The 14,137-nt window shown below is 74.5% G+C and overlaps 1 protein-coding gene across 1 annotated transcript in view; it reads right to left on the bottom strand.

Annotated features, from left to right (window-relative positions):
• Positions 1-14,137, bottom strand: part of LOC135311802 (SCO-spondin-like) — a 40,128-nt gene that overhangs the window by 23,400 nt on the left and 2,591 nt on the right. The window contains 32 exon segments of the mRNA XM_064441841.1: positions 62-116; positions 219-378; positions 449-599; positions 692-877; positions 975-1,115; positions 1,197-1,349; positions 2,143-2,368; positions 2,450-2,541; positions 2,641-2,763; positions 2,880-3,116; positions 3,270-3,443; positions 3,548-3,778; positions 3,913-4,313; positions 4,397-4,490; positions 5,417-5,566; positions 5,951-6,060; positions 6,176-6,303; positions 6,389-6,591; positions 6,695-6,829; positions 6,908-7,164; positions 7,244-7,338; positions 7,681-7,861; positions 8,299-8,551; positions 10,119-10,284; positions 10,386-10,607; positions 10,690-10,862; positions 10,951-11,077; positions 11,169-11,307; positions 11,495-11,735; positions 12,739-12,901; positions 12,987-13,109; positions 13,222-13,307. Coding sequence (XP_064297911.1) covers positions 62-116; positions 219-378; positions 449-599; positions 692-877; positions 975-1,115; positions 1,197-1,349; positions 2,143-2,368; positions 2,450-2,541; positions 2,641-2,763; positions 2,880-3,116; positions 3,270-3,443; positions 3,548-3,778; positions 3,913-4,313; positions 4,397-4,490; positions 5,417-5,566; positions 5,951-6,060; positions 6,176-6,303; positions 6,389-6,591; positions 6,695-6,829; positions 6,908-7,164; positions 7,244-7,338; positions 7,681-7,861; positions 8,299-8,551; positions 10,119-10,284; positions 10,386-10,607; positions 10,690-10,862; positions 10,951-11,077; positions 11,169-11,307; positions 11,495-11,735; positions 12,739-12,901; positions 12,987-13,109; positions 13,222-13,307 — 5,376 coding nt within the window.

Below are 14,137 nucleotides of genomic sequence, written 5' to 3'. Positions count from 1 at the left end.
CCGACGCCATGGGGGTGGGACCCCCCCACCCACCACAGCACCCGCTCGCCCCCCAACTCACCCGCTGGGGCGCAGTAGCAGCAGGAGTCCCCGCGACCCTCCACCAGCACCCGGCCCTGCAGGGTGGTCACCGTCACCGCCACCGTCACCGCCACCGGCACCGGCACGAGGGGTCCCTCGTCCCCCCGGGGATGCCCCAGCACCCCCAGCCCTCTCACCTGGGGGCAGCCGGCGGCGCGGTGGGGGCAGTACGGCGAGCACCGGACGGCCAGGTTTGGCAGGCACTGGCAGACGTGGCACGGCCCCCCGCGCCACCGTTCCCCCGGGGCGCGCCGCCGGCCCTGGTGCTGGCACTGCTGGCACGGCGCCGTCTGGCACCTACGGGAGATGGGGGGTCGGCGGGGCGCCCACCCGCCCGCCCGCCCGCCCGCCGTGCCCGCCGCCTCACCGTCGGGCCTTGCGGTAGATGCCGCGGCAGTGCCGGCCGCCGCCGCGCCGGCTGGGGTTGGTGGGGCTGCGGAAGGACCACTGGACGCTCTGGGTGCCGCAGGGTCCCGGGCACTCGCCCCACGGCGACCACGCCGACCAGCCGCAGTGCACTGCCGGCACGGGGAGGGGGGCGCCGGCTGAGCGCGGGGGTCCCGGCGGCCTCTCCTCGCCCTCGCGGTGCCGCCACGTGCCCGGGACCCACCGGTGCAGTCGGGGTTTTGGCGGCAGCGCCGCAGTTGTCCCTCCAGGCAGGTGCAGAGGCGGCAGCTCACCTTCACCGGCTGCCCCGGCCGGTACCGCAGCCCCCCGGCCTGGCAGGGGCAATCCCGCGGGCGCACGCACCGGCCGCCGCCGGCGTCCAGCACCAGCCCCGCTGCGCACCAGCACCCTGACGGATGGGTGCGTGGGTGCCCCCCCTACGCCCGCCCCAAGGCGGGGGGGTCCCCCGGGGGTCACCGCACCCACCCACCCACCCCGCACCTCACCTGGGCGGCAGGGTCTGTCGTGCCGGCACCGCGTGCCGGCGGCGACGTCGGCGCAGGATGCAGGGCAGGGGGCACAGGGCCACGGCCGCAGCCCCCCGGGGCAGGCGGAGGCGTTGGGGCAGCCCCCTGGCTCGCAGGGGCCTGGGGAGCGGGGAGAGGGGGTGAGCCCCGCCGTGGAGCCCCCCACAGCGCCCATGGAGGCCCCCCCCCCACGGCACCCACCCATGTCGAGGGTGGCGGGGGACGCGCCGGGCAGGTCGGCGCAGTGGCGGCCGCCGTTCTGGGGGGGCTGGCAGTCCCGCCGCCGCAGGCGCACCCCGCCGCAGCCCCCCGTGCAGTTGGACCACGTCCCCCACTCGCTCCAGGCGCCGTCCACTGTGGGGGGGGGCGGGGTCAGAGTGGGCACCCCCAAACCCCCCGGCAGCCCCAGCCCTGGGACCACTCCAGGCCACTGGGTACTCCTGGCCAAGGGACCCCTCGAATCCCCCCAACAGACCCCAGGGAGGGAACACCCAAATCCCCACGGCAGCCTCAGCCGTAGGGACCCCCGAACCCCAGATACCCCAACCACAGGAACTCCCTGAGCCCCCCTGGGCAGCCCATTGGGGTGATCCAGGGGAGTACTGGGGTGCTCTAAAGAGATATCTGGGCTGTGCAGGGGATATCGGGGTCCTGGAGGGGGGCATTGGGGTGCTCCAGGTGGGATTTGGGGTGCTTGGTGGGCTACCAGGATGCTATGGGGCAGTATTGGGGTGTCCCTAGGGGGTATTGGGAACCCCAACAGGAACCCCTAAAACCCCATGGGGTAGCCCCAGAGGTGGGGCCCCCACCAAACCCCTCCATAGGGCAGCCCTGGTGATAGGAATCCCCCACCTCTTGTGGGGCAGCCCCACGACGGGAACCCCCCAAACACCCCCGTGGGGCAGCCCCAGTAATAGGAACCCCCAAACCCCCCGTGGGGCAGCCCCAGTGATGGGAACCCCCAAAACTCCCCCATTGGGCAGCCCCAATAATAGGAGCCCCCAAACCCCCCGTGGGGCAGCCCCAGTGATGGGAACCCCCAAACCCCCCATGGGGCAGCCCCAGTGATGGGAACCCCCAAACCCCCCCGCGGGTCAGCCCTGGGGCTGGGGCCCCCCCGAGCCCCCCGTGGGGCGCCGCGGCTCACCGGGGCAGGCGACGCTGAAGCACTGCCGCTGCTGCGCGGCCTGGCCGTGGCACCGGTGCAGCACCCCGGCTCGGTGCTGGCGGCAGCCCCGGGCGCGCCGCTGCAGGCCGGGGCCGCAGGAGCGGGTGCAGGCGCCCCACGCCCCCCACGGCCCCCACACCCCGCAGTCCCGCTCGTCCCGGGGCGCCTCCCCGCCGGCGCCGCAGTCCGGCACCCCGTCGCACACCTGCGGCACCGGGGCCACGCTGAGCCGGGGGACGCCGCGGCGGCACCGGTGGGGGCGGGGGTCCCCCGTGTCCCCCCGTACCTGCTCGAAGGCGACGCACTCCCCCCCCCCGCAATCGTATTCGGCGCAGGGACCCCCCGTCCGGTTGCTCCCGCCGGCGAGGACGCGGCTCTCTGCGGAGGGGGACACGCGGGGGGTGGGTGCCCACCACTGCGCCCCCCCGCCCCCCACGCGGCCGCAGCCCCCCCGTCCCGCCCCGGGGTGCCCCTCACCGCAGGCCAGCTCGTCCTCGCCGCGGGGACAGTCGGCGGCACCGTCGCAGACCCTCGACACGTTCAGGCAGACGCCGTCGTCGCAGGCGAAGAGCCCCGGGCACGGCGGGATGGCGGTGGAGCCTGCGCCGGGGCGCCGTCAGGGGCGACCCCACGGCGGGGTGGGGGGGGAGGACGACCCCCAGAACACCCCACCTCGGGGGGGGGGGCACACCGCCGGGACCCCCGCCGCGGCTCACCGCAGCGGTCGGCGCTCTCGTCGGAGCCGTCGCGGCAATGGGGGACGCCGTCGCAGAGGCGGCCGTAGGGGACGCAGCCGGTGCCGTGGGCGCAGGGGAGGCTGCCGGCCTCGCAGCCGCCGGCGCAGCCCAGCTCGTCGCTGCCGTCGCGGCAGTCGGCCTCGCCGTCGCAGAGCCAGCCCCGCGCCACGCACTCCCCGCTCCCGCAGGCGAAGGCGTACGGGCCGCACGCCGGCGCTGGGGGCGAAGGGTCACCGCCGCGCTCCCGGTGAAGCCCCCCCGCCCCGACGCCGGCACCGGGGGGTGGGGGAAGCGGGGAGCCGTGCCGGGGGGGGGGTGGGGGTGGGTGTGGGGAGGTCCGGCTGCCCCACGGCACAGCCACCCCCTCACCTTCCGAGGCGTTGGCGGGCGTGGTGAGCGCAGCAGCCAGCAGTGCCGCCGCGCACCCCGCCGGGCTCTCGTCCCAGCCGTCCCGGCAGTCGCGGACGCCGTCGCAGATCGCGGCCTCGCCGACGCAGGAGCCGTCGGGGCACGGGAGCTGCCCGGGGGCGCAGGTCGCCCGGTCTGGGGTGGGGTGGGGGGACACAGTCCCATGGGGCGATGCCGGCGCGGCCGGGGGGGAGGTCCCGGCGGGGGGAGGGGGGGGGGGCAGCACCGCAGCCCCTCACCTGGGCAGAAATCCTCGTCGGTGCCGTCGGCGCAGTCGCGGCGGCCGTCGCAGGCGGCGGCGGGGGGCAGGCACCGTCCGTCGGGGCACTGGAGGTGGCCGGCGGGGCAGACGCAGCCGCGCTCGTCGCTCGCGTCGCCGCAGTCGTCGCGGCCGTCGCAGCGGTGCGGGTACGGCACGCAGCGGCCCACCGCGCAGCGGAACTCGCCCGCCTCGCAGCTCGGGCTGCAGCCTGCGGCGGCGGCACTCAGGGACCCCCGCCGTGGGGCACGGACCCCCTCCTGCGCCCCACGGCTCTGGGGTACCCGCCGCGGCGCGCACACACGCACCCCCCCCCACCCGGGGCGCAGCCGTGGGGCCACTCGCCTGCCTCGTCGGAGTCGTCGGCGAAGCCGCAGTCCAGCTCGCCGTCGCAGACGCGTGCCGGGGGGAGGCAGCGGCCGCTGGCGCAGCCGAACTCGTGGGGGGCGCAGGGGGGGCGGGGGCAGCCGCCCTCGTCGGAGCCGTCGCGGCAGTCGGTCACGCCGTCGCAGCGGGCACCCCAGGTCAGGCACTGCCCGTCGGCGCAGCGGTGCTGGTGCGGGGCGCAGCGCGGGGCGCAGATCTCGTCCGAGCCGTCGCCGCAGTCTTCCTCGCTGTCGCAGACCCAGGCGCCCGGCACGCAGCGCCCGTCGGCGCGGCACGCGAACTCCCACTCGGCGCAAGGCGGCTCGGCCGGGCAGGGCTCCGGCGAGGGGCGGCAATGCCACCGAGCCGCCGCGCACGTGCTGCGGGGGACGGCGACGGCTCAGCCCCCCCCGGGGAGCTCCGCGGCGGCGCCGGCCCGGTGCGGTGCCGGCCGGGGACTCACCAGTTCTTGCAGCCCTGCCGCACCGCGGCGCCGGCCGGGAAGGCGAGGCCGTCCCAGAAACACGGGCACTCGGCGGGCTCGATGCAGCCGCCCTCTGCCAGCGCGACGGGAGGAGGCGTCGGGTGACCCGGCACCGGCAGAGCCGCCGGCGCCCACGCCGGGCGAGACCCTGCGCCGTGGGGCCGCCGGCCGGGCACAGAGCCCCGCGCCCAGGAGGGGGGAGTCGGGTGCAGGTGCAGCGTGGGGTGGCCCCACACCAGCCCCAAGCCACCCCACGCAGCCCCGCACCAGCCCCGCACTGCCCCATGCCAGCCCCACACCGACCCCACACCGGCCCCACGCCAGCCCCACACCGACCCCACGCCAGCCCCTCACCGGCCCCACACCAAACCCACGCCAGCCCCACACTGACCCCACACCAGCCCACACCGGCCCCACGCCAGCCCCACAACACCTGACACCAGCCCCACACCGACCCCACACCAGCCCATGCCAGCCCCTCACCGGCCCCACACCAAACCCACGCCAGCCCCACACCGACCCCACACCAGCCCACACCAGCCCCTCACCGGCCCCACGCCAGCCCCACAACACCTGATACCAGCCCCACACCGACCCCACACCAAACCCACGCCAGCCCCACACCGACCCCACGCCAGCCCACGCCAGCCCCTCACCGGCCCCACGCCAGCACCACAACACCTGATACCAGCCCCACACCGACCCCACACCAAACCCACGCCAGCCCCACACTGACCCCACGCCAGCCCACACCAGCCCCTCACCGGCCCCACGCCAGCACCACAACACCTGATACCAGCCCCACACCAAACCCACGCCAGCCCCACACCGACCCCACGCCAGCCCACGCCAGCCCCTCACCGGCCCCACGCCAGCCCCACAACACCTGATACCAGCCCCACGCCAGATCCACATGAGCTTCACACCACCCCATGCCAGCTCCACCCCACCCCACCCCCAGACCACCCCACGCCGCCCCGCGCTGCCGCCCGCGCTCACCGTGCAGGACCCTCCCCGGGGGGCAGAAGCAGCCCTCGAGGCAGGGCAGCCCCCGGCAGTGCTCGGGGGGCTCCCGGCCGAGGTGGCGGCAGGAGGGGGCGCAGGGGGGGCCGCAGGCGCTGTACTCCAGCCCCCGCTCGCACTGCAGGGCTGAGGGTGGGGGTCGGGCCGGGCAGGGACCCCCTGCCCCACAGCTGCTGGCCCCGCTCCTGCCCCACGGCCCCGCGGGGGGGCCCTGCCCGCGCTCCTGGCCCCCACGGCCCCGCGGGGGGGCCCTGCCCGCGCCCCTGGCCCCACGCTCACCAGATGGGCTCCGTGACCAAACCGGGACCCCGGCAGCTCCCACGGGGGGCAGAGCCTGGACCCCCGCCCCAGCCTTGACCGGGACCCCCGCAGCGCCCACGGGGGGCAGAGCCCGGACCCCCGCCCCAGCCTTGACCGGGACCCCCGCAGCACCCACGGGGGGCAGAGCCCGGACCCCGCCCCAGCCTCGACCGGGACCCCCGGAGCGCCCACGGGGGGCCGGGGACTCACGGCACAGCTCCTGGCTCCTCCATCGGATGTGGACGCCGCGCCGGCCGCACTCCTCGGCGTAGGTGGCGATGGCCGTGCACAGGCACTCGCAGTCACCGCCGGAGTCGCAGCTGCCGGCGGAGCCCGGTGGGTGGGCGCCAGGTTCGGTGGGGTGGGGGGCGGCGGGACCCCCGCCCCCGGCTCGGGGACCCCCCCCCCCCCACCCGCCGCCGGCCCCGCGCTTACCCGCAGGCGTCGAAGACGCACCAGTCGTAGAAGCGCTGGCACGGCACCGCGTCGTGGCACGGTGCGAAGAGCCGCTGCCGGAGGACGCCGCAGCGCTGCCGGGCCCACGTCGCGCGGTGGGGGCTCTCCTGGGGGGGCCGGCGACACCGTCAGACGCCCTCCCCGCGCCGCAGGCCCCGGGTCCCCGTCCCCCGTCCCCCCCCCCGTCCGTACGGTGCAGGGGTGCCGCGCGTCGGCGCCGTCGACCTCGGGGCAGAGCAGGCTGAGGCGCCAGGAGTTGCCGAAGAGGTCGGCGGTGGGCTCCAGCACCCCTTGCCGGCTGGCGAAGTCGTTCTCGGCGTCGCCGTCGAAGTTGCCGCAGAGCCCGGCCACGCGGCCCCGGTGCCGCGGCTCCAGCTGGACGTACACCCGCGTGCCTGGCACGGCACGGCACGGCGCTCGGCTCCGGCGGCCCCCCCGCCGCGGCACGGCGGGCCCGGGGACCCCCGAAAGCCCCCCCGCCCCCGCCTTGGGTCTCACCTCCATCCCAGAGCACCGCCAGCCCCAGGCGGGAGAGGAGGAGGAGGAAGAGGCCGGCGCGCTCCAGCGTCAGCCCCGTCCCGCTGTAGGTTTTGGGGGGTCGCACCGAGACCCCGTTCACCGTCACGTCCCTCCCTGCCGGGACGCGCTGGGCTGTCAGGGCCGGCGACCCCCGGCAGGGCCCCGTCCCCGCGCCCGCCGCCGCCCCCTCACCCCGCAGCATGTGCACCATGGTGTTGCCCAGCACCACCACCACCGACTTGGTGCAGGTGACGCCGCCGGTGCCGCAGGGGACGTTCTCGGCGGTGACGGCGAAGCGGCCGGCGGCCTCGCGCGCCAGCAGGTACTCGCAGTCCCCCGGGAAGGAGAAGGCTCGCCCGTCGAAGGTGACGTAGTGGGGGTCCCCCGCGGCCACGCAGGTCCCCGCGCACTCCTCGCGGCCGCAGTGCCACCGCTGCCGCCGGCACACGCTGCGGGGGGACGGAGCTGAGCCCCGCCGCGGCACCCCCGGCATCGCCGGGGCTGGGGGGGGGAGCGGGGGGGTCTCACCAGGTGTTGCAGTCCCGGGCGATGGTGTCGTTGGGGCGGTACGCCCGCCCGCCGTGGTGGCAGGGACACTCGTCCGGGGGCACGCAGCGCCCGTCCTGCGGCGCGAGACCCCCCCCCCCGTCCCCCCGCCTCGGTGAGCCGGGGCTGGGGGCGGTGGGGGCTGCCGGCCCCCCCAGGGCACCAGCAGAGGGGCTGCGACCCCCCGGTGCCCCTCGCCAGCGCCCCACAGCCCACACCATCGATGCCCCAAGTCCTCTGGACCCCCCCAACCCAACACCCTAAGTACCCCGCTCCCCCGCGCCCTGCTCCCCAAATTCTCCAGCCCAGCGATACCCTTGACCCCCCCAGCCCCCCCAGTGCCCCCCATTTCTCCAGCCCCCCTCCCCCCATGCCCCGGCTCCCCCGGGACCCTCCCCCCAGGGCTGGGGGTCACCCACCAGGAAGAGGGTGCCGGGGGGGCAGACGCAGCCGTCGGCGATGCCGGCGCAGGTGCCGTTGGGCTCGGCGCTGTCGCAGCGGCGCAGGCAGGACCCCGGCGCGTGAACCAGCCCCCCGGGGCAGAGGGCGGCGGCGGGGCAGGGGGCTTCGGCACAGTGCCAGGACCCACCGGTGCACACGCTGCGGGGAGGGGGGCGGTGAGGGGCAGCACCCCTCTCACCCCCTGACCAGGGAGGCCCCTGCCCAGCCAGACCCACACCAAGGAGCCGGCACCCCCAGCACACATCCCGGCACCCATCCCGCCCCACACAAAGGCCCCTCCGCAGGAGAGTCACCCTGGCCTCTCGGGGGTCCACGCCACCACCCTGGGGCCGGGTCCCCCCCACCAGCCGCGCCGGGCGGGGGCCGAGCTGCTCATCGGTGGCACCGGTGCCCCGTGGCAGGGACGTTCAATGAAAGCCACCTATCCCGCGGTGCCGTCCCAAACGGGCCGTAGGGGGATTTCATCAGACGTCTCCCACCACCGCCAACATCCCGCGGCACCGGATCGGCGTCCCTCGTCCTGCCGGGCCCACCGAGACCCACCGCCCACCCCCGGCAGCGGCTGGGCCACGCACCAGGCGTCGCAGCCGCGGCGGACGTGGCTGCCGGCGGGGTAGAGCTCGGTGCCGTGGCGGCAGGGGCAGGCGGCCGGCGGGACGCACTCGCCGCCCTCGGCCAGCACCAGCCCGGCGGGGCAGTTGCAGCCGGGGACGCAGAGCTCGGCCAGGTCGGGGCAGGAGCCGGCGCCGTCGAGGCGCAGCTCGGCACAGCTCTGGCCGCAGGGACGCCCGCACTCGAGGTGCAGCTGCCCCCCGGCGCATGGTGCATCTGCGGGAAGGGACGCGGGACGTCATCGATGGCGGCGGCCCGGCCCTGAGTCGCTGCCTGTGCCACGGCACCAGCCCTGCCTGCTGGGCCTGGGCATGTGGTGGCATCAGCCCCATCGCATCTGCATCCCCACCCCCTCCCATCCTACGGCACACATCCTGCCCAACCCATCCTGTCCCAGATCGACCCACACATCCTGTCCCTTCCCACCCATCCTGCCTCATACCGCTCTGTCCCACCCCACCCGAACCCATCCCCTACCCATCACAGCCCGATCCCACCCCCATCCCATCTTACCCCATCCCCATCCCCATCCCATCTTACCCCATCCCCATCCCCATCCCATCCCCTCCCCATCCCCATCCCATCCCCATCCCATCCCCATCCCATCCCCATCCCCATCCCATCCCCATCCCATCCCCATCCCATCCCCATCCCCATCCCATCCCCATCCCATCCCCATCCCCATCCCCATCCCCTCCCCATCCCCATCCCCATCCCCATCCCATCCCATCCCCATCCCCATCCCCATCCCCATCCCATCCCCATCCCCATCCCCATCCCATCCCCATCCCATCCCCATCCCCATCCCATCCCCATCCCATCCCATCCCATCCCCACCCCATCCCCATCCCCATCCCCACCCCATCCCATCCCCATCCCCATCCCCATCCCATCCCCATCCCCATCTCCATCCCATCCCCATTCCATCCCCATCCCATCCCCATCCCATCCCCATCCCATCCCCACCCCATCCCCATCCCCATCCCCACCCCATCCCATCCCCATCCCCATCCCATCCCCATCCCATCCCCATCCCATCCCCATCCCATCCCCATCCCCATCCCCATCCCCATCCCATCCCCATCCCCATCCCCATCCCCATCCCATCCCCATCCCATCCACATCCCCATCCCCATCCCCATCCCATCCCCATCCCCACCCCCACCCCATCCCCATCCCCATCCCCATCCCCATCCCCATCCCCATCCCATCCCCATCCCCATCCCCATCCCCATCCCCTCCCCATCCCCATCCCCATCCCCATCCCCATCCCCATCCCCATCCCATCCCATCCCCATCCCCATCCCCATCCCCATCCCCATCCCCATCCCCATCCCATCCCATCCCCATCCCCATCCCCATCCCCATCCCCATCCCCATCCCCATCCCCATCCCATCCCATCCCCATCCCCATCCCCATCCCATCCCCATCCCATCCCCATCCCCATCCCCATCCCCATCCCATCCCATCCCCATCCCCATCCCATCCCCATCCCATCCCCATCCCATCCCCATCCCATCCCATCCCCATCCCCATCCCCTCCCCATCCCCATCCCCATCCCCATCCCCATCCCCATCCCCATCCCATCCCATCCCCATCCCCATCCCATCCCCATCCCCATCCCCATCCCCATCCCCATCCCCATCCCATCCCATCCCATCCCCATCCCATCCCCATCCCCATCCCCATCCCCATCCCCATCCCATCCCCATCCCATCCCCATCCCCATCCCATCCCCATCCCATCCCCATCCCCTCCCCATCCCGGTCCCCCCCCCTCACCACAGAAGCTCTGGTTCCTCCAGGCCAGCGCTGCCCCCTCCCCCGCACAGCGCCGCGCATACGCCGCCAGCACCGGGCAGAGGCAGCGCGGCCCGTCCCGGCAGGCGCAGGCTTCCCGCAGGCAGAGCTGCCGGAACGGCTCCGGATCCACGGCGCGGTGGCAGGGCTGGGGGCGGCGGCGGGGTCACGTCGGGCCGCGGCACCGGCACCCGGCACCGGCACCGGGCACCGGCCCGCCGCGCCTCGCCGCGCCTCGCCGCGCCGCACCTGGAACGCCGGCCCGTGCAGGACGGCGCAGGCGGCCTCGGCGAGCTCCCGCCGCCCGGCAAAGGCGTCGCAGGGCTCGAAGGGGACGGGCCCCAGCGCGGGGCAGTCGCCGGACGCCCGGTACTTGTTGGCGAAGGCGGTGACGCCGGTCTCCACGTCGCCCGCCGGCGTGGTGAACTCGTCTTGCTGGTTCCAGTTGTAGGTGCCGCAGAGGCCCCGCACCTACCGCACCACGACGCCGCTCGGATCCGCTACCGGGCACCGCCACCGCGGCGGTGCGGCGTGGCCGCGGACCGGGGCTCACCTTGTCGGCGAAGGCGGGCTGGAGGGTGATGTAGGCGGCGGGGGTCTCCAGCCCCCACAGGACGTGGGCGCCGAAGGTCCGGAGCAGCAGGAAGGAGGAGGAGGCCCGGCGGACGCTCAGCTCGGCGCCGGCGAAGGGCAGCGGCACCTCCCGCCCGTCCACCGTCACCTCGCCTGCGCCGGGACGGCGGGGGGACGTCAGGGCCCGGCCACCGGGCTGGCACCACCGCCACCAGCACCGCGCCGGGTCGCGGTGGGTCACCTGTGCCGCGGAGACGTGCCACGGTCCGGCGGGTGCCGACGGAGAGGGCGCGGAGGCAGCCGAGGGGCTGGTGGCCGTCGCAAGGCTCGTGCTCGGCCGTGATCAGCAGCCGCCCCTCCACGAAGTCCTGGGGGGGCAGAGACCCCGCTGAACCCCCCCTGCGCCGGGGTCCCCGTCCCACGGCGCGCCCCCGCCACCACCACCGCGGCCGCCCTCACCTGCACCAGGGTGTAGGCGCAGGCGCCCAGGAAGGAGAAGCGGCGGCCGTCGAAGGTGACGTAGTGGCGGCCGCCCAGCACCGCGCACTCCCCGGGGCACCGGTCCTGGCCGCAGAGCCAGCGCCCGCCCTGGCACGTGCTGCGGGCACAGCCGGGGACGCCGCGGTCACCGCGGGGGGACGCGCCGCGGCCGCCGCGCCTCCCGCCACGCCGGGCACGACAAACCGGGGCGCGACGGGCGTCGTGCGCCCATCGGAGGGTCCGTGCCCGGGTGGGTGCCGGGACCCCAGCCTGGCAGTGCCGGACACCGCCCCGGCGTCGCTCACCACCGGTTGCAGCGTTGGCGGATGCTCTGGCCCGGGGCGTAGCGCTGGCGGCGGTGGTGGCAGGGGCAGGCGCTCGGGGGGACGCAGAGCCCCCCGTCCCGGTAGAGCCCCGGCGCGCACTCGCAGCCGCCGGCGCAGTCCTGGCGACACGAGGCCTCCTCGGCGCTGCCCACGGCCGCGCAGCTGGCGGGGCAGGAGGAGACGCAGTCCGAGAACCGCTGCCCCGCGCCGCACCGCCGCTCTGCCGGGGGGACGCCGCGCTCAGCACCGCCGCGCGGCGCCGGCCGCTGTGGCTGAGGGGTGCGCGCCCCGGCCTTTGGGGTGCACCCAGCTGGGGGATGCCGGCAGAAACCTTTGGGGTGCACAGGACCGACGCGTGCACGCACAAGGAATTGGGGTGCTCGCGACCGAGGGGTGCAGACTCAAGCAATTAGGGTGCCCGCAGTCACGGGGTGCGAGCAGGAGCCTTTGGGGCGCGCAGGACTGAGGGGTGCACGCGCAAGAAATTGGGGTGCACCCACAATCTATTGGGGTGCACGCAGCCATGGGGTGCAAGCAGAAACCTTTGGGGCGCACAGGGCTGAGGGGTGCACGCACAGCTAGTTGGGGTGCACAGAATCGAGGGGTGCATGCACAAGGAATTGGGGTGCTCGCGACCGAGGGGTGCAGACACAAGCAATTAGGGTGCCCGCAGTCATGGGGTGCGAGCAGGAGCCTTTGGGGCGCGCAGGACTGAGGGGTGCATGTGCAAGAAATTGGGGTGCACAAAATTAAGGGGTGCACCCACAACCTATTGGGGTGCACGCAGCCATGGGGTGCAAGCAGAAACCTTTGGGGCGCACAGGGCTGAAGGGTGCACGCACAGCTAGTTGGGGTGCACAGAATTGAGGGGTGCATGCACAAGCTTTAGGGGAGCACACAAACAAGGGGTGCACGCACAAGGAATTGGGGTGCACATGAAGCACGGGGCGCAAACAGAAGCTTTTGGGGTGCACAGGACTGATGGTGCACACACAACCCGTTGGGGCGCACACAGCCGAGGGGTGCCTGTGAACAAGGGGCGCATGCACAAGAAATTGGGGCGCAAAAAAAATGGAGGGGTGCACAGGACGGAGGGGTGCACACACAACTAATTGGGGGGCACGCAGCCACGGGGCGCAGGCAGAGCCCTCTGGGGCGCAGCGGGGGCCGGGAGCGGCAGCAGGGAGGGGCTCGGCGCCGGGGCCCCCCCCCAGCGCCCCTACCGCAGAAGCCGGGCCGGCGCCACTCGACGTAGGTCTGGCGCTGGGCGCAGTCCCGCGCGTAGGCGGCGAAGGTGTCGCAGGCGGCGGGGGGCGGCGAGGGCCCGGCGTCGCCCTCCCGGCACAGCACCTCCAGGCACGCCGCGTGAAAACCGCCCGGGTCGACCTGGCGTGGAGGCGGTGGGTGGGGGAGGCGGCACCGGCACCCCCCGCCGCCCCCCGGCACCCCGCGGCAGCCGGTGCCCGCTCACCTCGCCGTGGCACTGGCGGAAGGGCTCGGCCAGCAGCGTCCCGCAGATGGCCTCGGCCGCTCGCCGCGCCGCGTCGCCTGCCGCGCAGCCGGGGCCGGGCTCCACCGCGTCCCTGCAGGCGGGCTGAGCCCGGGGGGGGGACCCTCAGAGCCGGGGGGACCGCCCCAGGGACCCCAAGTCGGGCACGGGGGTCGGCAGCCCCATCCCGACCCAGAGCCCGGCGCTGCCGCGGTACCTCCGAGCCGGCGTCCGGGATCTTCCAGGAGTTGCCAAAGCTGGCGGCGAAGGGGGCCGCGTCCCCCCCCGGCCGCAGGAAATCATCTGGGGGCGCAGGGAGGGCTGGGGCGGGCGGGGGGACACGGCACACGGCTGCCCCGACACCGTCCTCCGTCCCCGCTCCCCCGGCACGGGGCCGGCGTCATACCCCTCTGTCCCATCCCACCCGAACCCATCCCCTACCCATCACACCCTGAACCCATCCCCTACCCATCACACCCCGATCCCATCCCCATCCCATCTTACCCCATCCCCATCCCATCCCCATCCCCATCCCATCCCCATCCCATCCCCATCCCCATCCCCATCCCATCCCCATCCCCATCCCCATCCCCATCCCATCCCATCCCCATCCCATCCCCATCCCCATCCCATCTTACCCCATCCCCATCCCATCCCCATCCCCATCCCATCCCCATCCCATCCCCATCCCCATTCCCATCCCCATCCCCATCCCCATCCCATCCCCATCCCCATCCCCATCCCCATCCCCATCCCCATCCCCATCCCATCCCCATCCCATCCCCATCCCCATCCCCATCCCATCCCCATCCCCATCCCATCCCCATCCCCATCCCCATCCCATCCCCATCCCCATCCCCATCCCATCCCATCCCCATCCAATCCCCATCCCCATCCCATCCCCATCCCCATCCCCATCCCCATCCCCATCCCCATCCCATCCCCATCCCATCCCCATCCCCATCCCCATCCCATCCCCATCCCCATCCCATCCCCATCCCCATCCCCATCCCATCCCCATCCCCATCCCCATCCCATCCCCATCCCCATCCCCATCCCCATCCCCATCCCATCCCCATCCCCATCCCCATCCCATCCCCACCCCATCCCCATCCCATCCCCATCCCATCCCC

This window comes from Phalacrocorax carbo, chromosome 2 (assembly GCF_963921805.1).
Source record: "Phalacrocorax carbo chromosome 2, bPhaCar2.1, whole genome shotgun sequence".
NCBI classification, from domain to species: Eukaryota; Metazoa; Chordata; class Aves; order Suliformes; family Phalacrocoracidae; genus Phalacrocorax; species Phalacrocorax carbo.
This window is presented reverse-complemented; position numbering and strand designations above follow the sequence as displayed.